The sequence below is a fragment of the Pollachius pollachius genome (assembly GCF_949987615.1).
Source record: "Pollachius pollachius genome assembly, chromosome: 2".
Classification (NCBI taxonomy): Eukaryota; Metazoa; Chordata; class Actinopteri; order Gadiformes; family Gadidae; genus Pollachius; species Pollachius pollachius.
The window spans coordinates 14,746,930-14,774,069 of record NC_136935.1 but is presented as its reverse complement, the minus strand read 5'-3'; the positions used below and the strand labels follow the sequence as shown (position 1 = coordinate 14,774,069).

Sequence of the window (27,140 nt, the reverse complement as noted above, 5' to 3'; positions counted from 1 at the left end):
GTGTGTGTGTGTGTGTGTGTGTGTGTGCGTGCGCGTGCGGGTGTGTGTGTGTGTGTGTGTGTGTGGGGGGGGGGGGGTGTGTGTGGTGTGTGTGGGGGTGAGTGTGTGTGCGTGTGTGCGTGTGTGTGTGTGTGCATGTTTGTGTGTGCATGAGTTTCAGAGAGAATTTGACGTTTTGGCTTTCTACAATTTCCTGTCAAAACATTGCTTTGAATGAAAATCAATGCATGGGTAAACAAATGGACTGTTTGATGAAAGAGCCCCCAAATGAATTAAGTAAATCCTGAGGAATAACAAGTCAAGTTTATTAAACGAATCAACCAGTGAAGGTGCATATGTGTCTGTGTATTCACATGCCTTGTAGTCACCTCTCCCTCTCTCTCCCGCTCTGTATTGAAGATGCAGTGGGTGGGGGAGAAGCTGCAGGCGCCAGACGGCCAGGCGGGGGGCTCTGAGGTGCGTCTGCTCGGCCGTTGCCAGGAGCTGCAGGCCCTGCTGCAGGAGAAGGGGGAGGCCGTGGTCCTGCTGGAGCAGCAGCTGGAGGAGCAGGTATGGGGCCTGAAGACCTGTTGTGAAGGCCCCCCAAGAGAGCCATGCTGATACCAGATTGGCTGTGGAATTGAGGCCCGATCCCTTGTTTTTACCTTTTCGATTGCCCCTTGCTTTGCTACTTGCTCCTCGGAACGGAGTTACAAGGGGGAGTTGTTGAACTCTTCCTCTGTGAAATGGGAGAGCCCTTCAAGACCTTGCTACATCAGCAGCAGTCGTTGGGTGGGCGTTTACATAAACACATGACAAGTTTGGTGCCGGACATTTAGAACCTCACAATGCTTCCTTCAGCTCTGGTGATTTCTGTAAGGTGGGAGGTGGCATAATTTGTGGTTGTCAGCAGCAGATTATCAAATGGGCTCCCAACAATTTTTTGTATCTATTTGAAGTTAGCAAGTAAAGAAAGCAATTTAGTGATGTTACCAGGGTGCGATTTGTGAAAAAACCAGAGGGGGGGATAATTTTGAGAAACATTTTAAAATGTTTCAAAATGAAGACGGACCCTGTGTATTTTGGTTGTTAATTATTGCGATGTAATGGTGAAAATACTTTGGGTGGGGGGGATAATTTTTATCCCCACCGAGGATAAAAATAATTCAGCAGAGGGTAGGACGTGTAAACCAGAGGGGGGGATAATCCCCACCATCCCCACCGGCAAATCGCACCCTGGATGTTACTACAGTATCACCTAAGCAGAAGATTATGTATGAAACATGCAGAAACAATTTTTGGAGCATTTTTTGCTGTCAACAGAAACAAATCCGGCTTCAGGACTCCAAAACGGTGGAGGAAAAGGCGGCCAAGATCAAGGAATGGGTGATGCTGAAGCTGTCTGATGTAAATATACCATTTACAATGTTATTATGATGATTTGGTGGAAGCCTTGCTCCGTAGCTTGCAATACTGTAGTTACAATAGTCTGGTATGTACATTTCCTTGCATGGATTGTCTCAGTCAGAATCAAATCCATCATCATCAATAAAAAGGGTCAATGGCTATACATGTTGACGTGCAGTTTAAAGAGGCATGTGTCTTTGACTCTGTGTGCAGTTTGAGATGGAGAACGCTGCATTGAGAGAGAGTAACAGACAGCAGGAAGCTCAGATCCAGGAGCTACAGAAACAAGTGCTGGGTAAGGAGGATTATTATATATGAAATCCTCATTTCATATTGAACCTTCACAATAAAAGTCTCAAGGACGCATGAATTGGTCGAAATAAATTACGCTCTTAATTACCTTAATCAAAAGTATATTTGTTTGATTTTGTTATGGTTGTGTGCGTGGGTGGATATGGAGAGAGACTATTGTTGTCAGATAATGAGGCTTACCATAAGGAAGCACTTATTGACGCAATACTCAGAACCCAGCCCATGTGGACTTGCTTTGCACCCATACATTGTGCCGTCATTGACCAATCAGACTTGTGTATTCAAAAAAGCCATGTTATAAAAATCACTAAAGCATTGACGAGTTTTGCCCTGTCGATAAACGGAGAAATCCGATCGTTGGGTTATTCATCCAAAATAGGGTTTATCATATTACTTGTGGAAAACACATGGAAATAATTGCCATCGACTTTCCAGTTGGAGGACTGAACTGTGTGTGTCTGTGTGTTTATTGTTGGGCTTCCATCTGGTCCAGCCTTGGAACAGAAACGTGGACTATCAGTGGGGGTGGGGCCCCGGCCAGGGGAGGCCCAGCGCCTCAGCAGCCTGACCTTCGGCTGCTTCCAGGTGCGGGGGAAGAGCCCTCAGGTCCTGACCGGACCAGAACCGTCCCAGAGAACCGTCAGCGCCCAGCCCCTGAGGGAGGCCAAGTTGGGGGGAGGCAACGGCGGTGAGAACTATAGCACTTCATTTCATAAACAACATCGCTCATTATAACGCTGCGACACAACAATGGTACTAAGAAAGTATCACACAGGGCTCCTAGCCATAGGGATCACACGTTCCCCCACCTTCCAAGAACTGAAAATGCTGTTATTTTTTGCGTCAAGTGTTTGTTCCTGATTGTTTTCTTTGCCAGCGAGGAGCCACAACGACAACAACACCGCCCTCTCAGAGATGGACGGAGAGGAGACCGGCGACGAGACCGGCGACGAGGCCCCCGGGGTGGACTCTGGCCCCGCTCCCGACGGCCAGCCGGGCGGAGCTAGCAACGGGGCCGGTCCACGGCCAGGCGTGGGCGCGGCCCCCGGCGCGCTGCAGCTCAGCCGCCCCGGCAGCGAGTACTACCTGACGGCCTCCGACGACAGCAGCTCCCTGTTCGACGAAGACATGCAGCGCGTGGAGCGGCCGCGCTTCAGCCTGCACGAGTCGCCGTGCGGCGGGGGGCCGGCGGCGGGGCACAGGGAGGACGGAGCCCGCACAGCGTCCTCCAAGCCGGACGACCTCACCTCCGAGGAGCTCAACCAGCGCTTCCAGTCCCAGCGGCTGGACTCGTCCTTCTCGGCCTCGCCCGCTGATCCTCTGAGCGGCGCCACACCGGCCCCCACCCCCAAGCGCCCTAACCCGCCTCGGGACCCCCGGGACACTCCCGCCTCCCCCAAACAGCCCCGGCTGCGCACCCCGGCGCAGGGCTTCGGGGTGCTGAGCGTGGCCCAGGCCAAGAAGCACCTGAGCCAGCCGCCCGTCTACAGCGAGACCACCCACGGGCGCACGCGCAACGCGCTCAGCCTGCTGCGCCCGCTGCGGCCCCAGGAGACCGACCTCGACGGGGACCAGGAGCCGAGGCGGGAGGTCGCCATGGAGACGGGCCCGCAGGAGGTCCCGGTACCGCCAGCGCCCCAAAGCCTAGGCAACACAGGGAGCAAGGAGCCGGGGGAGAGTCTGGAGCCGTACAGCTCGGCACCAGGCAGCAAACCCCCGACCCCCCCGCTGCACAGGTTCCCATCATGGGTAGGAAGCACACCGTTTGACCTCTGAAGGTCACGTTTTATTAACTATAACTTATAACTATACATTGACATGTTTGTGGTGAGACACAGCTAGCGTATTCAAATGTATACACATGAAAATATACAAATGAAATAAGGTATGTGAAAGAGAATAAATAATTGCACAAATCCCATTTGAGACCATAAAAGCAAGTGTATAGCCCAAACCAAGTAAGTCTTTAGTAGTGCTGAGATGAAGGGCTCTCTAGATTATAAAGCATCTAGATGGCTTGCTGCTAGGTTTCTATCCATAGGTAGCGATTGCCGGCTATACCTGACTAATAATGTCCATGGGCAGGGAAGAAGATATGGACTATCAGTCCTCCAGAATAATGTATTAATTTAAATACTGCTAACTTGTTATGCAGTTAAAATGTGTGTGTTTACTTCCTACAGGAGAGTCGTATCTATGCCGTGGCCAAGTCAGGAATCAGACTTTCAGAGACGTCCTGCACAGACCCTGCTGGCAAAGGCAAGTTGGAGGGGAAAGGGAATCGGTTGCTTAATTCTAAAGTGTGGTCTATTGGCTGTGTAGCACGTACCTCTGAAGTGGCTGAAGTGTTGTTTTACATTTCAGACCCTTCCCTGCAGTCCTCACATCCTGCCTTTGTGTTCTACACCTCCCTCATCTATAACAACATGACCGCACCTGTTTACACCACGCTGAAGGGGGTAGGCATTGCAGACACAAAATATTTTATATTGTGATCAAGATCACAAAGAACCAGCAGTAGTAAAAATAAAACTGTATCTTGGATGATGTTGTTATTTTCAGTAAAATTAAGCATTGTGTATGTGTGTGTGCTTGTGTGTGCGTGCGTGTGTGTATGTGTGTGCGTGTGTGTGAGTGTGTGTGTGTGGGTGTGTGTGTTTGTGTACGTGTTTTTGTGTGTGTGTGTGTGTGTGTGTGTGTGTGTGTGTGTGTGTGGGTGTGTGTGGGTGTGTGTGGGTGTGTGTGTATGTGTGTTTGCATGTGTGTGTGTGTGTGGGTGTGAGTGCGTGTGTATGTGTGTTTGTGTGTTTGCATGTGTGTGTGTGTGTGGGTGTGGGTGTGTGTGCGTGTGTATGTGTGTTTGTGTGTTTGCGTGGGTGTGTGTGTGGGTGTGTGTGTGGGTGTGTGTGTTTGCGTGTGTGTGGGTGTGTGTGCGTGTGTATGTGTGTTTGTGTGTTTGCGTGTGTGTGTGTGTGTGTGTGTGTGTGTGTGTGTGTGTGGGGGGGGGTTTTTGTGTGTGTGGGTGTGTGTGCGTGTGTATGTGTGTTTGCGTGTGTGTGTGTGTGTGTGTGTGTGTGTGTGTGACTGCAGAAGGCCACCCTGCTGAGCAGCAGTGCGTTCTGCGAGGAGGAGTCCAGCTCGGAGGAAGAGTCGAGCTCCGGGGAGGAGGAGGGGTCTCTCTGCAGCTCGCGGACCTCCGGGTCCAGCTCCCGCAAGGACAGCAGCCCCGGGAGCCCGCGCTCCCTGAAGAGAGGTGCAACACACACCACTGTGTCACACACACACACACACACACACACAAGCCTTATTGGTGTGTGTGTATTTATAGACCCATACACGAATGCCTTAAATTGCCGTAATAAGTTTTCTGGTAAAGGTGGCAGATTCTGATGCTCACGCAGGGAAATGTTACAATTCAAATTTCCAGAAATAACGTATTGCCTTGGAGTCTGAATATTGCCAGTTTAAAATATATATTGACCCCTTGCACGTGTTTACCGTGGATGTATAAAATTTGTGTTTTACAATGCAAAGCTTGTGCCATTAATGTTACAGCATTGTCCACACATAACTTTATGCCGGAACCTAAGGAGCCATTTTACGTCTTTCAGCGTGCAGCATATGCAGGGAAAGTGAAGAACGGCTTGAATGTGCCTTTGATCACCCGCACAGGCTGCTTGTGTTGAAGGGGTTTATGTGTGCTACAAGTTCTCCTATGAATGAAGCTCAACGGGGCATGTGTGTGCCATTCGTTGCTGTTTGGAGATTCCTTTTATGTATTAGCGTTTGAGAGTTAAACAAATATGATAAATATACTTATCGATCTTAACTGTCTATACTTAATAAATTAATATATTCAATGCTAAATATTTCAAATACTGTCCACATATATTGTTGACGAGAAATGGTTCTTGTGGTTTTTCCTCCAAGCTGTGTCCATGTCCTCCGTGACGTCGGAGAGCGACTACGCCATCCCCCCTGACGCCTACGCCACCGACACCGACTGCTCTGAACCCGAACAGAAGCTCCCCAAGACCTGCTCCTCGGCCAGTGACAACGGGAAGACCGTAAGGACAGAGTGATCGCCGTCCCCGGGATCTAAAACAGCAGACCAAATATTCAGAAGGATCACATTTGATATTATTGTCCTCCAGAAAGGAAATTCATTGCCGCGAGCGTACATATCATTGAAAATGACAATGTAAAGGAAATAACAATGCAATGGATTTACGCTGATTGGCTGAAGGAGTTTGTCTGTCGAGGCAAGCACTCCTGCCCCCTTTAATCAATGTGGGCGGCTAGAGATCTGCTGAGGTCACGTGATCAAGATGGTCTCCTGGCTAAAGGAACACAAGTTAGATCGTTTAGAATTTTGTTATATGACAAAATAGTGAAGAATAAATAGCTTCAAGGCTTAAGGCATTCATTATTTTATCACTTTTATCACCTTTTCAGAGTCATGCTATGTTCTCGCTGTAGTGTGATATCCTCAGGCTTTGCCAAACGATTTGAAGTTAATGTTGATACAATATTCTGTCATCTTGTGGTGTTCTATTGGTAAACTGTGACGGTTAATCCTTCAGGAGCCCATGGAGAAGTCTGGGTATCTGCTGAAGATGGTGAAAACCTGGAAGAAGACCTGGAAGAGACGCTGGTTTGTCCTTAAAGATGGAGAGCTGCTGTACTATAAGTCGCCGGTGGGTCCAACACAACACACGGTGTTATACTGTTGATGACAACACACAGTGTTATACTGTTGATCACAACACACGGTGTTATACTGTTGATCACAACACACGGTGTTATACTGTTGATCACAACACACAGTGTTATACTGTTGATCACAACACACAGTGTTAAATTGTTGATCAGTGGGTCCCACACAACTCACAGAGTTGTTCATAATGTTGAATAGATCCAACTGGATCCTTTAGGGATTACAAGTTATAAATTATTACACCAAGCTTCTTAGACAGACATTTTATACTCTTATTAGCAAATGTTTATTTAAAATTGATTTAAAAGGTTTTTTTACCCTCACTTTCACAATAAATATAAAATGTGGTCATTTGAAATACAAGGTATAAACCTTTTAGATGTAATTGCTACCATATGCTTTCAAACAATTGGTAAATGCAAGGTTTTTTCAGCTCTCCCACTCGGCTTTGAATCTAGTGAATATTTACTGAAATGCTTCATAAAAACAACTGTTAAAGTTCTTAATGATGACCTTCCTGTGGGGCGGCAAGGGCTTTAAATAGGTTTAGTTCAGGCTCATTCTTGAAACATGTGCAGAATCTTAAAATAACCTCTCAACTAACAACACCTTGTGGTTGCGTTCTCCAGAGCGATGTCATCCGTAGACCTCAGGGTCAGATAGAGGTCAACGCTACCAGTAGCATCTCCCGCGGCGATGGGAAGCAAGTGCTGCAGGTACACGAGCCCCCTAGCTAAATGTCACCTGTGTGAAGATCTGTACTGTTGGTTGCATGTCTGAGGCCTTTGCCTATAATTTACAATGAAAATCGTATCTTATGGTGTGTTTTGTTTGTTTATGACTCTATCTCGCTATAGCCTTCTTTACGTTTGAAATAGTACTTACAAAATACAAAATAGTACAAAATAGTTTGTAATTATATGCTCGGATCTCAGCCTATGTGCAAATTCAGTTATACATACAGTTTAATTCCTACACAAAATCTTCTTTTCAGATGGCGTTCTTATTTATTTATAATCCGCAGAACCTTTTATCTGAAGCGAATAAGAGTGAATATAGATCCACGATACTCAGGAGCAGGTATGGGGTTAGGTGTCTTGCTCAGTAATGCCTATGGGTTAGGCTGTGGACGTTGAGGTTCAGGCCCGGTAACCCCTCACACACAAGGCACCCCAATTACCAAACAACTCAACTACTAAACCCACTCTTCTCCCATCCTGCTCTGGGCCTCCACATCCTCGTCCATTAAGCCCTCCACCTCTTCCCCGCTGCCCTACAGGTGGTGACAGGGCGGCGTGTGTGCTACCTGAAGGCCGACTCGCCCAACCTGCTGGAGGAGTGGCTGAGGGTGCTGCAGAGCGTGCTGAGGCTGAAGGCCGCCAGCCCCCTCTTCACCCAGCCCGACGTCCGGCCCTGCATGAAGGGGCTGCTCCTGAAGGTGACCCCCTCCCCCCGGGGAGCGCTCCATACCGCTCACACTGGGAAACCTGCTTTAGGAGCAGGATCCATTACACATGGGGGACTCCGTAGTTCAGCTTTAGGCTCTCATTTACAATGTGTGTTTTTTCTTCCTACTGGAGAGTCGTAGCCATGCAAAGCCATGTGTTTTTGTAGCATACTGTATACAGCCATGCTGTATATATTTTGCACCCCAAACCTTACATCATACAGAGAAGTATCTACTGCATTGCAGCTGTGTCAGTATTTAATAGTTTGGGGAAAGGAAGCTTTGGGACCCCATTCTTAGTTGTAGGACATGAGTCCAATGGGTCGCCGGAGATAAACAACAGCTCGTGCGTTGTCTCTGTGGCAGGTGAAGCACGGCTACTCCAAGCGGGTGTGGTGCGCCCTGATCGGTAAAACGCTGTACTACTTCCGCAGTCAAGAGGACAAGGTGGGTTACAAAAGAGTCCATTTTTGTATTCAAACTTCGAAAAATGAACTGGTCCAATGTAGCGCTGGAGAGTTGACGCCCTGTGCGTGGCCGACAGTTCCCCCTGGGCCAGATCAAGCTGTGGGAGTCTCAAGTGGACGAGGTGGACGCGTCCCGGGACTCGGACGAGCACCTGAAGGCCTGTGGGCGGAGCCTGCAGGCCGCGCCCTTCACCATCGCCGTCCATCCCAAGGAACAAGGGCCCACCTACCTGCTCATCGAGTCCCGGCACGAGAAGGTCAGAGGTCACAATGTATACACAATGTGGGTTTTGTGTAGGTATTGATTTACAACAAAATATAGAAATATGCTGTTCCATAAAAGAAAACCACAATGTGCGGAAGGACATAACAAAGTTTAGATTTATTTGTGGGTGATAGCAGAGAGGAGACAGGGGCTTTCATTTCTTAGTCAAATAACCCCAACGATGGAGGATGCTGTTGATTTACTGAGGGGGGGCGCTGTGTCTGCCGCTGGGTCTTCAGGAGTCGTGGCTGTACCACCTGTCTGTGGCGGCTGGGGCCCTGCTGGGCAAGGTGGGCACAGAGTTCGAACAGCTGGCCGGCAAGCTGTTCCAACTGGACGGGGACCCAAGTGAGTTCTGACTCGGCCTCTCTCACACATACACACAGACACACCGAGAGACAAACACACACACACGGACAAACACACAAACAAACATACACGCACACACACACACACACACACACCCACACACACACACACACAAAGTGTTTTGCCTCACACGGTGCTTTACTTCACACAGTGCTTCACCTCACACGGTGCTTTACTTCACACAGTGCTTCACCTCACACAGTGTTGTACTTCACACTGCACCACTTGTCTTTTGTTGCTCCAGTTTATTAAGCCCCGCCTTAGATCAGACAATGATACCGAAATGGCAGTGTTAATGGAAAGTTATATACACATAGATATCCATCTATTAAATAATACAGTGTACTGTATATGAATGTGTGTATTACAAACAAATTGAGCATGTGTGTGTGTGTGTGTCTGTGTGTGTGTTTGTGTGTGTGTGTGTGTGTGTGTGTGTGTGTGTGTGTGTGTGTGTGTGTGTGTGTGTGTGTAGATTCTCCGACCTGGAGCCATCCGGTTTTGTGTTTCAGTAAGGATGCTCTGGTCTCCCCTCTCACCACCCTGCCCTCTCAGGCACTGCAGACGGAGGCCGTCAAACTCTTCAAGGTTTTCCATCTATCCCTCCTCCTACTGTACAACACACTACAATAGGTTAAACTGTGGCGGGGATAGTCTAGTCTAGCTTTGAACCTCCAAGTTTGTGTGTGTGTGTGTGTGTGTGTGTGTGTGTGTGTGTGTGTGTGTGTGTGTGTGTGTGTGTGTGTGTGTGTGTGTGTGTGTGTGTGTGTGTGTGTGTGTGTGTGTGTGTGTGTGTGTGTGTGTGTCTACATTTTGTGTTTCTACATTTCTAAAAATCAATGTTTTTTAACTGGGGTACAGAAACTGGGACCAGAAAGTCTAAGAATGGGCGGACAGATCAGTAGAACGATGTATCGATAGATATGATGAATAGACCATGTTGCCATGGTAATTTGAAAGATCCCCCCCCCACACCCCCTTCCTCTTTTGTGTTCCACTGCGCTCAGACCTGCCAACTCTTCATCAACGTTGCCATTGACGCGCCGGCCATCGACTACCACGTGTCTCTGGCCCAGAGTGCCTTACAGGTGTGCCTGGCCCACCCAGAGCTGCAGAACGAGTTCTTCTGCCAGCTCATCAAGCAGACCCGCAAGAGAGAGCCCCATGGCCAGCCAGGGCCACTGCAGGTACACACCGCCACCACTAGGTGGCAGCAGAAGAACATCATGTTGTTTTTTAGTGAAGGTGTTGTGAGATCAGTGTTTGGTTTTGGTAAAGGAATGGGTTGAACCGTCAGGGACTGATTTCCTGTATTTGCTTTTTCAAGATGGTGCCAGGAACATATGCGATAACAATTCAAGCCGGCAGGAGGAGCTTATAAGAAAAGTGTGCTCATGCCTGCCCCTTGTAGAGCCAGAGTAGTGTGACAGAGCAGACTTTCGATTAATATCTAAAGTTTCCTGGCAGACGAGCTAAAATCTTGATGAATGGAGCGTTTCACATTATCTTGCTTCATACTTGTTTCGACCAATTATGTTGCTCGAGGTGGGGCTCTGTAAGAGCTCTGCAAACACAAACTCGCCAAGCAGAAGTAAATTGGAGGCAAGTGTCGGCAACACAAAGTAAACAAAGAAGTAGTAAACAACATAATTTCCCATGCTCTGGTAACCTTAGTCTTAGTGTTTGTTTGTTTTATTTCTCCTATAAGTGTTCTGTATTTTATTTGTTGTAGGTAGATATGTTATTTATTTGGACATTTGACAATACATTTTGTGTTGTTCTCTAGGGCTGGCAGTTCCTAGCATTGTGTGTGGGACTGTTCCTACCACAGCACCCTTTCCTCTGGCTCCTACAGGTACACCTCAAAAGACATGCAGATGCCAGGTGGGTGAACAACAGAGGCATCCCAAACCGCTGCCTGGAAGAGCATTGATTCAAATAGAGAACTGTATTCTACTCATTTTAATATAATAACATATATATAGATCATATATTATAGTCTAATAAATAAGCGTGCTTTGTTTTTGGTCATGAAGTGCTCACATTTGCAGTTGGGCCAATTTGTTTGTTCCCAGCCTCAATCAGCAGTTGTTTGATAAATGAATGGGATGTTAAACACCGAAAACCCAAAGGCCCGGTTCTGGTGTATTGCACCTCCAGTGTAAGCACCGCCCCGCTCTCCATTGCAGGACGGAGGTGGGTAAGTACGCCATCTACTGCCAGCGCTCTCTGGAGAGGACGCAGCAGAAGGGAGAGCGACAGGCCCGGCCGTCCCGCATGGAGATCCTTTCCATCCTGCTCAGGAACCCCTACCACCACTCCCTGCCCTTCAGCGTCCCCGTGCACTTCCTCAACAGTGCCTACCAGGTACCGGACCCCACCCCCTCACACACACACACACACACACACACACACACATACACACACACACACCCACCCACGCCTCACACAACATACACACAAACAACACTGCTTTCCCAGGATCAAACGCAAAACGCCAGAGCGTTGTTCTTACCTTGACATATTTCTCCTCTTGAGAAGATTAGTAGTTGTGGACATTCATTTGGATTGACTATACGTCCCACTATCTTACAACTCGGAAGATATTTAACTGTATGCTTTGTTTGTTGGTCTACGTCACATCATCAACATTACCATTATATCACTATACACTGGAAGCTACCCAGCCCTGGTTTCCTCTGTATGTTCTGAAGACGTGAGCTAACAGGCATTGAATGTTCTGGTGGATGATTAGCTAACACTTGCAGGAAGTTTAAATATAGCACACTTTAAAAAAGAACCAGATGGAGCGACACGAGAGAATCGTACACTGTGCGACTTCATTAAGTATACACAGTATAATAACTACAATTATAGCTGTATGCTACAAAAACACTTTTTATGAGGTACCCCTGAGAAACTACACTGTGTTCCAACACCTCCTCATGGTGTGTCAACACAGTGCAGTGATTCACTAGTCAGCCTGGTCCGTCTCCCCAGGTTGTCAGCTGCGACGCCTCCACCACAGTGGAGGAGTTCCAGTGTCGGCTGAACCAGGACTCGGGCGTGAGGAAAACGGCCCAATCTGGGTTCAGTCTGTATACAGACGACCCCACCGGACGGGACCTGGAGCACTGCCTGCAAGGAGGCATCAAGGTTCGAAGCTCTTTTTAATCTGGTCTTAATCAAATCTCTGATTGGTCTTACTGGCTGCCATTTGTTTCTCCACCCGCAATTCAGATAGGTTGGGCCAAGCCAGTTGTGGATATTTTAAGAGGTATCACATGCTTGTGATTGTATTCGGTCAAAGACTTGCGTCAATGAGTGAGTCTGCTTGTCACAGAGTAGAGGAGAATAATATAATATTCAGTACTGTACAATTTCCTGGCTGCCTTTGTGTCCAGAGACAGGAGGGCTGATCAAAGGGCAACAGTGGTACCAACCAGGGGCGAAGCCAGGAATTCAGGGCCTCATGAAAGGAAACTTGTATAGGCCCCTAGATATTTTAACATTTAAAAAAAAAAAAAAATTAAGTATATTCAAATATATACATTTCACTTCATGGAAATAAAGATTGCCGTAATCAACCTTGTTGCAGATCATTTGCAATCACACCACTGTAATCAGTAGATCGTAAGCTTTGATTCGATTTATTGGATGTCTTTATATGATTACAACCAGTCAGGATTGAGGGGAAAAGAGTCTTCGAATTTCTGTCACTCTACATACGTCATCTGGTATAATTGATACTATTGGCTATGAGCTACGTACAGACTCATATGAAAGACATTCATAGCGCCCAATAAACGGCTCCGGGCAATCATAAACCACGTCTCAAATATGAGAAAATGAATGTGTGGTTCCCAGACCTCTTCTCAATGTAGATTGAGATGAGGTCTGGCATTAGCCAGGCTAGCCATTGATACCAGCACAGGGGCAGTTTCAGCACACAGCTAGATGAGGTTGCTCTTAATAGCGCTGCTGTTAAAACCTTGTACTTCTTCTCACAATGAGGACTCCTGTCGCCCCGCAGGTCTGTGACATCATCTCTAAGTGGGAACAGGCCTCCAAGGAGCAGCACACGGGCAAGTCTGAGAACACCAGGACAGTACGCCTCACCTACAAGAACAGGTAGAGAGAGGCTCTCTCTTTCTCTCGTGCCGTCCGCTATCTCTATATCGCTCGCTATCTCTATATCGCTCGCTATCTCACTTGTTATCTCACTCGCTTTCTCTCTCGCTCGCTGTCTCACTCTCGCTTCCTCTCTCGCTCTCTCAGTCTCTCATACTTCAAATGATTTAATTGGCATAAGAATGTAAATTGCCATTGCCAAAGCATATGTCAAATAAGATGCAAGTAAGACATGTAAACAACCCTCTCTCAAAGTCACTCTCTCACGACCTCTCTCTGTCTCCAGGCTGTACTTCTCTCCGCAGGTGAGAGGGGAGCCAGAGAGGGAGAGGCTGCTGCTGGCCTATCAGACCAACGAGGCCATCCTCGCGGGACACTTCCCTGTTAACAAGGAGTTATCTCTGGAGATGGCTGCCTTGCTGGCTCAGGTGGACACAGGCCCCCAAAAACAGGCCCCATTTATCGGGCTTCAAGGAACACAGTAGGCCCGATAGATGGAACAAATAATTGGATATGTCAATTTTGTTTTGAATAAAACTTGTTCTTGGCCCTCTTAACGCAAAGAAAACGTTATATTTATGTAATTATGCCATTGCTTCACGTATAAACGTGGGTCATTTTAATGCAGAGGACCCCTACTTAATGGGGAATCCATAATTTGGTCTTCATGTGATCCCTACACAGAATGATATAGAATAAACTAGCTGGAAAGGCAAACATTTAAAACTATTCTGAGAAAGCTGGTTGGTTTTGTTACCTGGTCAAAACCAGTGTGCATGCAGGGTTTAAGAGTGAAGACCAAGCAGCTTTGAGGACCCCACATCATTAATTGCTCTCTCTGGATTAAAGGTGGAGTTTGGGGATTTCGAGCGTCCGTTCTCTGCGGCTGGGTCAGCCCAAACCAAGTCAGTCCAGACCCTCAAACAGGTCCTGGAGAGGTTCTACCCAAAGCACTACCGCAAGACCACCTCCGAGGAGCAACTCAGGTGCACACACGCAGGCACACACACACGCAAGCGCACACACACACACGGAACTGCACACAACCACGCAGGCTCACAAACATATGCAGGCGCACACCCACACACACACACACATCCGCAGGTGCATACACGCAAGGGCACACACACATAAACGCACACACACACACAAATGCAAACGCGCACACATACTCACCCTTACAAACATACACACGTGCACACACACACACACACACACACACACACACACACACACACAAACACACAAACACGCGCTGGCATTAATTAAGATAAACTCTCATAATGTCGATTATGATCTAATACATTTAATACAATTTAATAACAAGGGAACCAAAAAACATGCCCAATTTGTAATCATAATTGAATCCAAATTAGAAGTTTAGTTGTGTATCAGCACAAATCAGACTTCTTTTGTTTTTTCAGACAACTGCTTCAGCGCCTCTCTGTCCGTTGGGCATCTCTCAGGGGTCGAAGTTCACCCGAGTGCGTCAGGATCTACCTGACCGTAGCCAGGAAGTGGCCTTTTTTCGGAGCAAAACTATTTGAGGCAGAGGTAAGCTGTGTGTGTGTGCGTGTGTGTGTGTGTGTGTGTGTGTGTGTGTGTGTGTGTGTGTGTGTGTGTGTGTGTGTGTGTGTGTGTGTGTGTGTGTGTGTGTGTGTGTGTGTGTGCGTGTGTGCATGTGTGTGTGTGTGTGTGTGTGTACTAATGGCAATACATTCTACTATCTGCGTAGCCGTAAGAACTTTAAACTGTCAAAAAAATCATGGCTTCATGAGTAATAAGTCATATCCGTCAATTATATTTCTACAATATAACTAGACATGCCTCATGTGCATTTTCTGGTATGGTCACGCCAACTTGTCTTGTGAGCAACTTTCTGCGAGCATGCTGTCATGCAAATGCCAACCTGACTTATTAGTCAGGCGCACGCCGAGTTTCAAGTCCCTGGGCCACTTTGAAGCAGACTTGCAAATGATCAAACAATGGGTCTGATTGTCTTTGTTTGATTGCAAGTTATGGTGCTCCCTGTCTCTGAAGAGGTCCTTTACTTTTTGGAAGCCTGCTTATGCGCGGTTTCTATACGTGTACCAACTTTGACAGCCCTGAGTTGTTGGCCTTGGGAATGGCTGAAATCAACCTTTTTTCCCCATTGACTGCCATTATACTAAATAGCTCTCTGAGCACCTGCATCAGTGATTATTTGAAATCGACCCTGTGAAATCATTTAACTATCAAAACAAAACTTTTCAAGAAAGGGGGTTGTCCTTGATGTGCACACCACATTTTAAGCCTCTGGAGTTCTCTGAAGCGGATTTTGGATGGTTGAATAATTTGCATAACGATGCAAATGGCTCATTTGCATAACGATATTTGCATAAATGGGCCAGAATTCATTGACCATTTATAACATAATCAAAACCAGAAAAATACCATAAGTTCGAACAGGAGCAAGGAGTATTTGAACCAAATTGTGGACTGCAAAATCTATCGCACACCTTATGGGTCCCATTGGCAAAAAGATTCAGGATGTCAAATAAGGCCGTAGATACCAAGTTTGTGATTGTTTTAATAAATTGGGGCCCGGTACACTAAGGTATAGGTTTGACCACTAGTTATAGCAGCCCCTGTGGTCATAGTGGGGTACACATTTTTGGAGACGTCTGTACTTCCGACCTACACGCTAAGTCGTTCAGCATGATTAAGCATGTCAAATAAGGGCCGGATACCAAGTTTCAGATTTTTTTTATAAATCGGGGCTCGGTACGCTACAGTATGGGTTTAACCAATAATTTTAGCGCCCCCTGTAGTCGTAGTGGGATACAACTTTTTGGAGACGTCTGTACTTTAGACCTACATGCTAATTCAATTAGACATTTCTCAGGTTTTCAGTTTATGAGCGGTTGATCTTAGCGTTTTTACACGACATTCAATTTCCATGTTAAATTGTAATATAATAAATTTTCATAAAATAAAATTATGCAAAATTGTAAAGGTTTTATAGAATAGCGCAATGTATTAGTCACACGATGACAAAAGTGTGGTTTGCTTTTACAACCACACTAATTATATGTCCTTTACCTTTGTACCTTCTAAGTCCGTCACAGCCTCTCCAGAGCAGGGTGTGCGTGTGTGGCTTGCCGTGCACGAGGACGGCATCAGTGTCCTGGAGCACAACTCTATGGTAAGACCCCCATTCCACCAGGAGCCCCAAACAAAGGGGCCCCTGACCATTCCATTGTCCTGGAGAGCAAAGCAGAGAGCTGGACCGCATGAAGGACGTAATGGACCTAGCTTCAATCATATATTACACTTTATCCGACTTTATGTAGGTAGATTGTGTAGGAGTTAATAATAAAAAAAAATGTGTAGGCGACCATCAACCACGCATCTTAATCTTACGTTAATCTTTCAATATTAATACAATGCTGCTTTCTTATCTTTCATTTATAGCTAAAGCTATCTCTCATTTGAGAAGTATTTCTCTTTTTTTAAACCCCTCATCTCAAAACTCCTCAAGAAAAGACTGTATGATAAGCGTGTTTCCCCCGCTGTGCCCGGAGCAGAAGCCGCTGGTGTCCTTACACTATAAGAACCTGGGGACCTTTGGAGGCTGTAACCAAGACCTCATGCTGGTGGTGGGCCAGAGTGCCGGCCAAAACACCTCGAAAGACAAGCCCACAGAGAAGCATCTCTTTGCCATGCCCACCTCCAAGGTCAGCGAGTGAACAAGAAACAGAATATATAACACATTTAGTACTATCATTATAATGTCGTTATTGAGACCCTGTAATCCTGAGAGATTTATGGTGAGATGGTTGAGAGGTCCTCTGGGAGCATGAGGGGGGTTAGGTATTTGGCTCAAGGATGCTTACAGGGAGATAGTTTTGAAATAAATTATAAATAACAACTTTGTGTATAGCTTTTAATGTTCTAAAGTAAAAGATAATAGTGAGTACCTTCAAGGAGACGATCAATTTAAAGAAGTAAAGTATTTAAGTAGAAGTAGTCAATTAGGTGAACATTAAATATCTAATTAAATATTTTCTTTGGCATGTAAGAAGAAATGATGATTCACACAATATTTAAAAAACTTTAATAAATTACAAATAGTGTCAATTGGTGTGTAATAAAAGTGGTTAACTAAAGCACTGGAATCAAAGTACTGAAGCAGTAACACACACAAACATACGTGCAGGGCCGCTGCTGGCCATTTCGGTGCCCTACGCGAGCGGGGGTGGGGGCGGGGGGAGCCTCTTTTTATATATTAGGTAAAAACATATAATTGCCGAAATTGAGTGATAGGTTATGCAATTAAGAAAAAACAATGGTGGGCCTCTTCATAACTAATTTATATATTTTTTTAATTCAATAATGTAATAATTATTTTTATTTTTTTATTTTTTTTACAAACGATAATTTTTGGTGCCCCCCCCAGGTACTTGGTGCCCTACGCACTCTGCGTATAGGGAGCGGCGGGCCTGCATACGTGCACGCACGCACACACAAACACACACTGAGAGCCATGTTCTCTTTGATTGACAGATCAGGGAGATGACCCTGCTCATCTCCAGCTACGTCAACAGTACCCATCAGCTGAAGGCCGCTGCCCACCACCTGTCCGCTCCTGCCTTATTGGTCCCTCAGCCTGTCACTCTCAAGAGCAAGGAGCTGAGGAGCAAATCACCGCAGGCCAAGGGCAGAACAAGCAAGGCCCCTACCCTGTTATGAGCAGTGGGGTATGGAAATGACACTAAAGCCTCTGGGCCAGACCTCCTTGATGATGAAGGGCCCCAACCTCTTCGTCTAGGGTTTAATTCTATTTAAATGTATAACATGAGAAGGCTTTGCGGAGCAATAAAACAAATTGGGTCGGTTACAAGAATAACTGCTCAATATACCTGTTATTATGGCTTACCATGGTACAACAGTGAAGGGCAATGTTTATTTTTATTAATAATGCTCTCTTTCTCTTTCTCCCACTCCTTCTTTCTTTATACTACTCCCTATCTATTTATATCTTGTTTTTTTAAAAAAAGGTCAAGGTTGTAGGGTGTAACTGTTTCGTTTTTCTTAATACAAACATTCCTTAGCCTGGGAAGCAAACGAATTTGAGAGCTGATGTTTTAATTGCTCTGGCGGGCCAATCACAACAGTGTATCTAATAGGGGGCGGGTTTGAAACCATGACTGTACAGAACAGTGCCGTTTTTGTAACCTTCCAAGAAAGAAAAAAACATCTGCAGATCTATCCAATTGCATCCAGAGGCATTTTCGTCTGCTCCCAGATGCTCCCCTTAAAATTAGAAAATAAACTGAAACACGCAAAACTATGGTGGTAATGCTTTGAGACAGGCATCATAAAGTTGTGTGTTGGAAGCAAAGGATTTATTATGACTTTGATGTACCTAATGTACTTAACAGAATGCCATTTAAAAATAAGTGATAAAGTGAGTCAACTGTGCCGTAAATCCGTTCAGGTGTCTATTGGGTGTTTTAGTCAGGACCTCACATGATTTGTTCCATAGTCATTTCATGTGTAAAATTATCAGATTGCCTCAGAATGGAGGCATTTACTAATAGCTATGTTCGAAGTATGCAGACGTTTATGGAGAATTTGTGCAGGTCTTATTACATGTGAGACAGATGACCCCTGTGTGCGATGTGTTTGCTGGGCTTGGGAAGGACCTGCTCAAGGGGAAAGGTAATGGACCTTGTGTACCTGGTTGCTCAGTAACTTGCGGTGTTTAAACCTTATTCAGAGGCATAATGTCCACTGCTTGTACAGTTTTTATAAAATGGCAGTTCAACTAAAGTAATAGGGATGATTTAACAATGCTGCACATCAGGAAGGGAAGGAGAGAAGGTGATGAGAATGAGTTTTTATTCATTTATTTATTTAGTTTTAAAGAGTGATGTGAGGGACTTTAAATGGTAAAGGTTTGAAGGATAAAGGGGTTTTCTCGTACTCAAAGGGATTTGGTTTTCTTACTCTTTCCTGGTATCGGTAAATGCTACATGAAGGAATTTAGAGGACCTAACAAACATCGCAGGAGCATACATCTTAACCCTCAAAGTTGGTTTAGAAAGAACTTAATAATGTTGTTTTGCCATGTGCATTGAACTATTTCCATCGTCATTTTCCCTCCAAAGAAATTGTATTGTGCCTGAACTATTTATTCTATCAAATGCCATATGTTGGTAAATATTTTGACGTTTGAATAAATATCTGTGCCAACCGTGTGCATTTTGTTGACTGTATCCTCTGTATCTCAAAAGCGGCACCACACCTTTTCTTTAAAAGACACATAAAAAAACTGCAGCGGTTCTCACCAAAGGGAACCATTAAGAGAAGTGCTCGCTGCAGAAGCAAATGGGTGGAGCTTGACTTAGTCCAGCTCCACCTGTCTGGACCGAGTCTATCTGATTGGGTTTTATACTGGCCAATCAAGCAAGTTAAGGGGTTACGGTTAAGTGTTGTGTTTATGTTTCGAATTGTGGGGTTAAGGTTCGGGGAAAGGGTTTGGTAGAGCCAATCGGGTTTCTCCCGATTGGCTGGCATTGACCAGGCAGGGACACACACCGCGGATTTATTCATTGTTTGAGTTGGTTTCGTTCTTCCTAGTTCCGTCACACAGGATTGAGCAGTGCGGCCGGACCTAGAGGTGGAGGGCTCTGCAGTAGATAGCCGCTCCCCTTATCAATAAAATAAACCTGATGGCAATATATTATCCCTCCCTCCAAACAGTATTGTAGCGTTTTATTGGTGTACTGTGAACTGTATGTGAATTATCCAGATAAGATCCGACTCTGCCTACCATTCAGTGTCGGTTGAGATGTCAACACCGGTACCTGAGGACATCGGACACCTGGGCTTGTCTGAACTAGTTAAGAGCGCTGCCTTTGTCCGTCTCCATAGCGATGGAAAGAAAATAGGGCATGATAGAATAATTCCCAGTAGCACTATATAAACAGAACCTATATATAATTCGGACAATTAAAAGGTAAATACCTCAAAAGTCTCACTGATATTCATCTTTGTGTGATTAATTATCGAGTTCACGTCAGTGGCGGCGCATTTTCTTTGTGAGAACTGCCATGTTGTGACAGTGAGACGGTTAATACTAGGTGTGTTTGAGAGAGACAGAACCCGACGAACAGGTTTAACCTGTCAGTTTCAGAAGGACGGGGTGGGACAGACCTGTGAGGTGCTAGGTTTCGTCGGCCATCTTGATTCAACTGGAATCCCTTCAGCCCATTTGGTACAAGAGCCCTCCATTTCCAAACAAAGGACATAAAGCTGAACTGTTGGGCGAATACCGTTTCCGAGAAACGGCACGAAGAGAAAAAGAACTAGACAAAACGCAGGAAGTCTGCCACACCCAAAGCTCACATGATAACTTTTTGCCACTATTTAATGACCTTAAAGTGTGCTGTAGAAAATATAAATGTTTGACTTGAAGTCAATTGAACTGCTTGAGCAGGTTTATAATTTAGCTTTGAGGAAATTCAAAGTCACCACACTGAGTAAATAAATTCAAGAAAATGTGGCCAACTGAAACCTTTACGTTGCGTAAAGTAGAGTTAGGTTTTGAGACCATCAAAATGGTGATTGGGAAGGACGATCAATATCAATCCTTTGCCATGCCCTCATTCCATCTCCAGCAAGATTTCCTAACGAAGGTACTGCACCAACTGCACACGTGAACAACCACCAACTCAAAAACGTTAAAAATCATCTTTTATTAAAACAAAAACTGTACACGCTATGACATGTGAAACATTGTTAACTAAAAATAAAAAAGGGACTTGTGCTAAGAAAAATTAATCAGCAAAGGTTTGGGCATATGTAATGACAACACAATCCGCACGAATTTACAGTTCATAAATAAAATACAATGCTAAAAAGTACTGCCAGAACACAAAAATAGGCATGTTGATTGTACAATCTCCATTCCACTGTATTACAAAGTTAAAGGGTACCATCCCATTACAAACAAAGTGAATCCAACAGAAGCTTTCCATTCTTCAATCCCACCTCACATGGCTTCCAACTCCCTGGGCTGAAACACAAAAGGCAGACGCCATTAGTATGAAACACACCAATATAAATGCTCGGCAACGGCCAGGGCATACGAGGCCATTTTCCATTCAAATAGAATATTTGCAAAGAAAAACACATAGTAGACATAGTAAAAAACACACCTGAGCCTTGGAGTACTTCTGCTGTTCTCGCCTCCTGGCAAAGAACTATAAAAAAAATAAACAGAAAAAATGTACATCAAAACGGCCACCAACACACGCACACAAATTACATTTAGCGCTATGCATCACACTCACCACAACCAGCAGGCCGGCGATCACGGCCAGCACCACCACCACGATGACGGCAATGATGCCGCCGGTCAGGGCCTTCATGGTGAAGGTGGGGGGCTCCTCGTCCACGTAGTACACCAGGATGTCCTCCATCTCCAGCTTCTGCTTTCCAACCATGGGCTCAAACTTCACCTGGCTGTCGAACAATGGCAGCACCTTAACCTGTCGGGAGAAGAGAGTTAGCAAGGCTGGGCGATTTACTTTAGAGACCATAATGAGCAGCTGCGCTATATTCTTTAGTTCTTTGTACGACCTTCTGATGCTTTGGGTCACAATAAACGTTATTTGCATCTTAATGAGGTCGTACACCATTATGGTTTTCTCACAAGTTGACATCTTTGTCAATATGATCAGTGAACCAAGCAGCAGTGAGGCTTAAGCCAACAGGTAAATTGCAGAATCCCAAATTAACGTACATCTTTCTCCATGTAGTAGGCCAGGCGGGACAGGTCAGTGGTGCGTTCTCCCATTGGCTTTTTCACATCCACAATAATATGGCGCCCATCAGCATCATACTGCAGGAAACACATTAAGGCATCAGCAACGTTAATCGCTTTTAAAAAGAGGACATCCATCCAAAAAATAAATAAAAAACGTGCTTCTTACCTGGACATCTTTCACCATTTCCTTGTTGAAGTTGCTGTAGCGCTTGCTGATGGCATCGGCGATGGCACTGCATTAGGGACATGGATTAATCAATGCAGTAAAGCCAGTAGGGACATCAGTCACAACACAAAATACGAATCTGACCCATTGGAAAAGCAGCTACTTACCCTTTCAAGTCTTTCTGGTCGATTTTTTCTTTCAGCAAAGCGTGTTTCAGCTCCAGGCGCACCCAGCTAAGAAAAAGAGCAGGTTAGGGTAACTATTGACACAAACAGAATTCCTTCCAGACCCCGCCCTTCCCCAGTGTATAAATGCTTTGCCAATCCAAACCTAGCTACACAGGTCTAGCAAGGAAGCATCACTACTTACTAAGTCTCCACCAGCTTCTCGCATTTCAGAGTTTTGTCCCCTTTGTCGGTACGACGAACCCCGGCACTGTTGACGCACCAACACTCCTCTGTGTTGTTGCACTGCCTGGCCTTAAAGCGACCATCGCTCTCACAGTCGGGGTCGTAGATGCCGTCGTTGTCTACGAAGGCGGTCTCAACTGGCTTGCCGCCAATTGTACGGGTTGAGAGGTTATTCTTGGCTCTGTACATCTCAGCATCCATCAGATAACACTTGGGGATCACTGAGGAGTGGAAAGACACACAAAAAACGTTTAAACCACCTTGAAGAGTGACAAATGACATAGTATATGCCAGGATACAATCCTATTACGCACTGGAATTATGGAACTTTTACTCAATAATGAAACTTACATTTTGTGCAGTCCAAAATCTGTTTCACATTGGCATCTATCAGCACGGTACACTTGCAGGGGATTCCGTCGCAGGTGGCCCATTTCAGAGTAGCGCATGGGGCGCCTGTGGAGACGATGAAAACTGATCTTGAAAATCGCGTAATTGTGGTGGTATAGGTGTATTGCCATTTTAATACATGAGCTGTAAACTACAGCGTATAACAACCCCAATGGTTCAGGTAGGCCTACAACCAAAGCTGACAAGTCAATTGGGCGTTGGTTACCAAAACCAGCGAGCACCTCTCCGCCCAACCCCCACTTCCGCACCCTGCACCGAAACTCCAGCAGCCTGGTGACTTATTACCTTTCATTTTAACCTTCCCAACATGACGGCGAAAGTGGTTATTCGGATAAATAAGAGCCTATACATTTCTACACTTATCATGCAATAAAAAATGTGAAGTTAATGGTAATCTGCGTCAACCCCTAAAATTTACTATAAAATACGACTAGGCCTACACTTGTAGAAGGGTAGGCTATTGACCGATGAAATTGCAGAGAATGATTTAAATTACTTACACGACTGGGCAGAGGCAGCTGCTGCGAGGCCAACAAAAACGAGAACCATCAACATCTTCATGGTTGAAATTAAAAAATTAATCCCAGTCGGGTTTTGTGTCAGTCTCCTTCAACACTCAACAACAAAGTAAAAACACGAAGCACTGAATCTTCGTTTTCCGCCCCACAGGTGTGGACTCGTCAAACCCGTTCACAGGTGAACCGTGATGGCGTAATCCCAAGGGGAGAGCAATATATACGGGCCAAACTAAAGTTGGTCGAGTTTATCCTGGCCTTTGCGACGAACTGAGCTGTTTACCTAGTAAACAGAGTGTTACTTGTTGCAGGAATCGAAGTAGTAGTGGATTTATAAGCGCACCAGTCTCATTACGTCACACTTTGAGTATCATAGGGGCGGGGGAAGCGGCGCACCTATTTTCCGCTGTGACCATATTCGGTGTGAGGCATTTCGAGTGATGTTTTCCCAGGCGAATCGAAGACCGAGCAAATCATCATCATCGTTGTAAATTATTCTTATTTAGAATACAGAGATGTTTTTTTTAATCGCAGTGATTCAAATCGTGGCTCATTAATTGTTAACAGTACGCTCAATCGTCAAATTAAACGCAATGAAAGTAGGCTCAAATGTGCATGCTCTTTTGTTACAATTAATGTAAATGGGACACTTGACGATATTTTTGTTTTTGCTTTTTATATTATACATTTAAACGAACGGCACATCACGAGTTAAATAAAAACATGAAATAACAATTATTCCTCTTCCACGTGAGTGTGACGTCATCAACGCACCTGAGAAACTCATCCGACTGAAACTTGTTTGGCAGAGAAACTGCTTTGGTACCACTGCCGATGTTGCGAGCCAGGTTCTTTCAAAACACACGAATGAGTCACTGTTTTTGATGACAACATAGGTGTTAGGCTACCTGTCGTGGCTACCCCTAAGTAGGGTTAGTACTCCCTCATAACTAAACACTCATAATCAAACTTTCTGTCAGTAAGTCTTTGGAGCCTAACATTTTTCCAAAGTGTTCCTAAGTGATTTTACGCGTCATACTCATTGACGGAAAGTTGATTATCCATGAAAAACGTGGATTTTTGTGTGTCCAAAGGCATGTATATAACAAGAGCTATCAAAAGAGTTGATAGAATATTGATACGTGTTTCTCCATTAAATATATTCAGATGAGGGTTATACTCCCATGATTAGGGCACTCACTGATCTGCAAACGATCACTAGCTGCAAGCCTAAATAGTCTTTCACAGCACACATAGCACTGTGTGGCTACTCCTTAATGTGTCCTTCTTGAAACAGAAACTATCACATTTGACTAAAGTTTGACACTTTATATTTTGGCATTCATTTACACATTAAAATAACTTGTTTTAACCATACAGAAACATTAATCTATTAATGAAACTTGCCTATTTGCCCCTTAACAAATAGCATAGGCCAATTCAATTGAGTAAGATCAAGTTTACATGTAGTCTACTGCCACACAAATACGACTGTAACACATTTAAACAAAAGTAGACAGCAGTTGATCATTCGTGACATGTTTCACTGTGTGTCCGACATTTTTACCTTCTTATTAACTTAAATCCATGTCCAGCCTGCGTTAAGCGTAAAGAACGCGTTGTAGGTCTACGTGGTGGAGTTAAGTTTGTAGTCATTTATTAATCAAGTATTTGTACAAATATAATGAATGTACAAAGCAGGTTTGAGATGTATAAGTAGGCTATATCAGAATAAGATTGTTTGTCGGTTATGTATAACAGTCAGAATACGTTGCTATTATCTTTAAGAAATTGCTCCTGAATATTGTTTTAAAAATCCTGAACCAGTATGGCTCATGCTGGAAGGAAGTCATGCAGATGTCAGAAGAAACAACTTCTGTTTTATATAGGTGGGAATTTCCACTGGCACCATACTAGTCGTGTCTTTTTTAATGGGATTAGAAAAGATTCATAATGGGATTAGAAAAGATTCATTTTTTCTTTAAAAATCCCCCCATGTTTTCATGCCATTTTATTTGAATTTCTTGGGTATTAGTAGTGATGATGATGGCACAATTAATATCAATGGTCTAATTTGTTTGAATCAAAGTGTCATCTATCTATCTACCAAGTGTGTGTGTTTGTGTGTGTGTGTGTGTGTGTGTGTGTGTGTGTGTGTGTGTGTGTGTGTGTGTGTGTGTGTGTGTGTGCGTGTGTGTGTGTGTGTGTGTGTTTTCATCATTGTGTAAAAGATGATATATGATACATAACTCATGAGATTATGGGTGTTTCTTCTTCTCAGCGGTTTAACATGTCAGGGAGGAGCACGGGCAATATCTCATTGTCCCATATTCTCCCCTTGGGTTTGGGTGGTAGGTTTAGGGGAAAGGGTGGGACAGGACAGTTCGAGGAGGTGGTGGCCGTGACAAAGCAGAAAGAGTAAAGAGAGTCAGGCACCCAAGGGGGAGAGTAACAAGAGGGGAACAGAGAGAATCACTTAACAGAGGATTGGTTGCGTTACGGCCTCCCATCTAGCCCCAATGAGAGCCTCCTAGTGCACCAAGAGACAGGGGAAATATGCGGTAAGCGAAAAACAGAAATGGTATTGAATTTATTAAAATCATCCAGGTCGTCATCCTCAGTGGCTGTTCCTGCTCTAGCGAAATCTATGCTAATTTGTATATTTGTTACATTTCACTGAATGTCGAAACTTCTACTTGATTAATCCCTAATGGATAGTATATTTGTGAATGCATCTTTTAGATTAAGTAATCCTTTGGTTTCTATGCTTGCAAAATATATAAAACATATAATATTTTATGATGATATTTAATTTGAAGCCTATATGTGATTTTGATTTGTCATTTGCCTTACTTTGTGAACCTTTGGTGCAGCTTTTTGTTAAAGCTTTGGATTATGTAGGACCAATACTTGTATAATTAAATCCATTTGGTTAATCTTCAAATACATACATGGCCACATACATTACTACTAGGTGGGCATTCATGAACAGAATGGTAGAAATGCAGAAAACAATCACATTTCCTATGCGGGATGTCTGTTGAAGCTACAAGCCTACAATGTCCATTGCACACTCTTCCTTTCGAAACACAGACAATAAGCCTGTAAGGCCTAGCGGCAGAAGTAGCATTTAGACGGTAACCAAATCAGAGACAAGGGTATTATAGTTGTCATATTGACCTTTTATGTAAATCTTTTATCCATTGTTATTTCCTTAGTAGCAATGCGCCAATGAGGCCAGGAGCAGGGATATCAGCAGATCCTTTTTCAAGAATAATTCTTTGTGTCTCTGGCTGGGTATATCCTTACAAAGTCTTCACTCATTGGGGGGACTGTATTGTGAATGGCTCTTAAAGTGTTTGTTAGAAATGATCTTTTGGGTGATTTAATGTTTTTTTGCATTAGATTGAGTAAGAGAGAATAATTTTCTCACGTTCTGCTGATCTGATATGCTGTAGATTGTCAAGTATAATGTAACTTATTACGAGGCCTTTAGGTGTGGTTACTGACCATTTAGGGCAAGTGCAACACTAGACTCTAAAGCCATTGTTATGTGTCGAAGTAGGCTACAGCGACAGCTAATAATGCAAAGGGTAACTTAACTCACACTCTTGAAATAGCTAGTTTTATGCATATAGATCCAGCGGCAACCTGTCCATCCTTCGAGCCTATCTATCCTTACAACCCCCCTTGCTGTTCATTGCACCTCTCTTTATGAACAGGTTTCCA

The 27,140-nt window shown here is 44.6% G+C and overlaps 3 protein-coding genes across 4 annotated transcripts in view; 1 reads left to right on the top strand and 2 right to left on the bottom strand.

Moving 5' to 3' along the window:
* Positions 1 to 19,332, top strand: part of plekhh2 (pleckstrin homology domain containing, family H (with MyTH4 domain) member 2) — a 27,596-nt gene extending 8,264 nt beyond the window's left edge. For both annotated transcript variants that reach the window (XM_079730948.1, XM_079730949.1), the window contains 27 exons: positions 400 to 549; positions 1,303 to 1,386; positions 1,600 to 1,681; positions 2,192 to 2,386; positions 2,576 to 3,447; positions 3,882 to 3,957; positions 4,063 to 4,157; positions 4,789 to 4,951; positions 5,629 to 5,765; positions 6,282 to 6,395; positions 7,045 to 7,131; positions 7,695 to 7,853; positions 8,229 to 8,309; positions 8,407 to 8,586; positions 8,834 to 8,942; positions 9,439 to 9,551; positions 9,971 to 10,150; positions 10,750 to 10,847; positions 11,153 to 11,330; positions 11,964 to 12,119; positions 12,997 to 13,094; positions 13,381 to 13,522; positions 13,944 to 14,080; positions 14,519 to 14,648; positions 16,192 to 16,278; positions 16,661 to 16,810; positions 17,640 to 19,332. In XM_079730948.1, coding sequence (XP_079587074.1) covers positions 400 to 549; positions 1,303 to 1,386; positions 1,600 to 1,681; positions 2,192 to 2,386; positions 2,576 to 3,447; positions 3,882 to 3,957; positions 4,063 to 4,157; positions 4,789 to 4,951; positions 5,629 to 5,765; positions 6,282 to 6,395; positions 7,045 to 7,131; positions 7,695 to 7,853; positions 8,229 to 8,309; positions 8,407 to 8,586; positions 8,834 to 8,942; positions 9,439 to 9,551; positions 9,971 to 10,150; positions 10,750 to 10,847; positions 11,153 to 11,330; positions 11,964 to 12,119; positions 12,997 to 13,094; positions 13,381 to 13,522; positions 13,944 to 14,080; positions 14,519 to 14,648; positions 16,192 to 16,278; positions 16,661 to 16,810; positions 17,640 to 17,825 — 4,239 coding nt within the window. In that variant the 3' untranslated portion in view covers positions 17,826 to 19,332. The remainder of the gene's footprint in view (positions 1 to 399; positions 550 to 1,302; positions 1,387 to 1,599; positions 1,682 to 2,191; positions 2,387 to 2,575; positions 3,448 to 3,881; positions 3,958 to 4,062; positions 4,158 to 4,788; positions 4,952 to 5,628; positions 5,766 to 6,281; positions 6,396 to 7,044; positions 7,132 to 7,694; positions 7,854 to 8,228; positions 8,310 to 8,406; positions 8,587 to 8,833; positions 8,943 to 9,438; positions 9,552 to 9,970; positions 10,151 to 10,749; positions 10,848 to 11,152; positions 11,331 to 11,963; positions 12,120 to 12,996; positions 13,095 to 13,380; positions 13,523 to 13,943; positions 14,081 to 14,518; positions 14,649 to 16,191; positions 16,279 to 16,660; positions 16,811 to 17,639) is intronic.
* The window catches only part of ttc7a (tetratricopeptide repeat domain 7A), a 197,803-nt gene that overhangs the window by 83,294 nt on the left and 87,369 nt on the right, over positions 1 to 27,140 (bottom strand). The window lies entirely within an intron of this gene.
* Positions 20,818 to 23,737, bottom strand: epcam (epithelial cell adhesion molecule). The gene is made up of 9 exons (XM_079758992.1): positions 23,397 to 23,737; positions 22,837 to 22,941; positions 22,445 to 22,706; positions 22,243 to 22,308; positions 22,076 to 22,142; positions 21,886 to 21,984; positions 21,434 to 21,631; positions 21,299 to 21,343; positions 20,818 to 21,156 (listed from the first exon to the last, which is right to left on the bottom strand). Exons 1-9 carry the CDS (start codon positions 23,455 to 23,457, stop codon positions 21,133 to 21,135), a joined length of 927 nt encoding a protein of 308 aa, XP_079615118.1. The 5' UTR covers positions 23,458 to 23,737; the 3' UTR covers positions 20,818 to 21,132.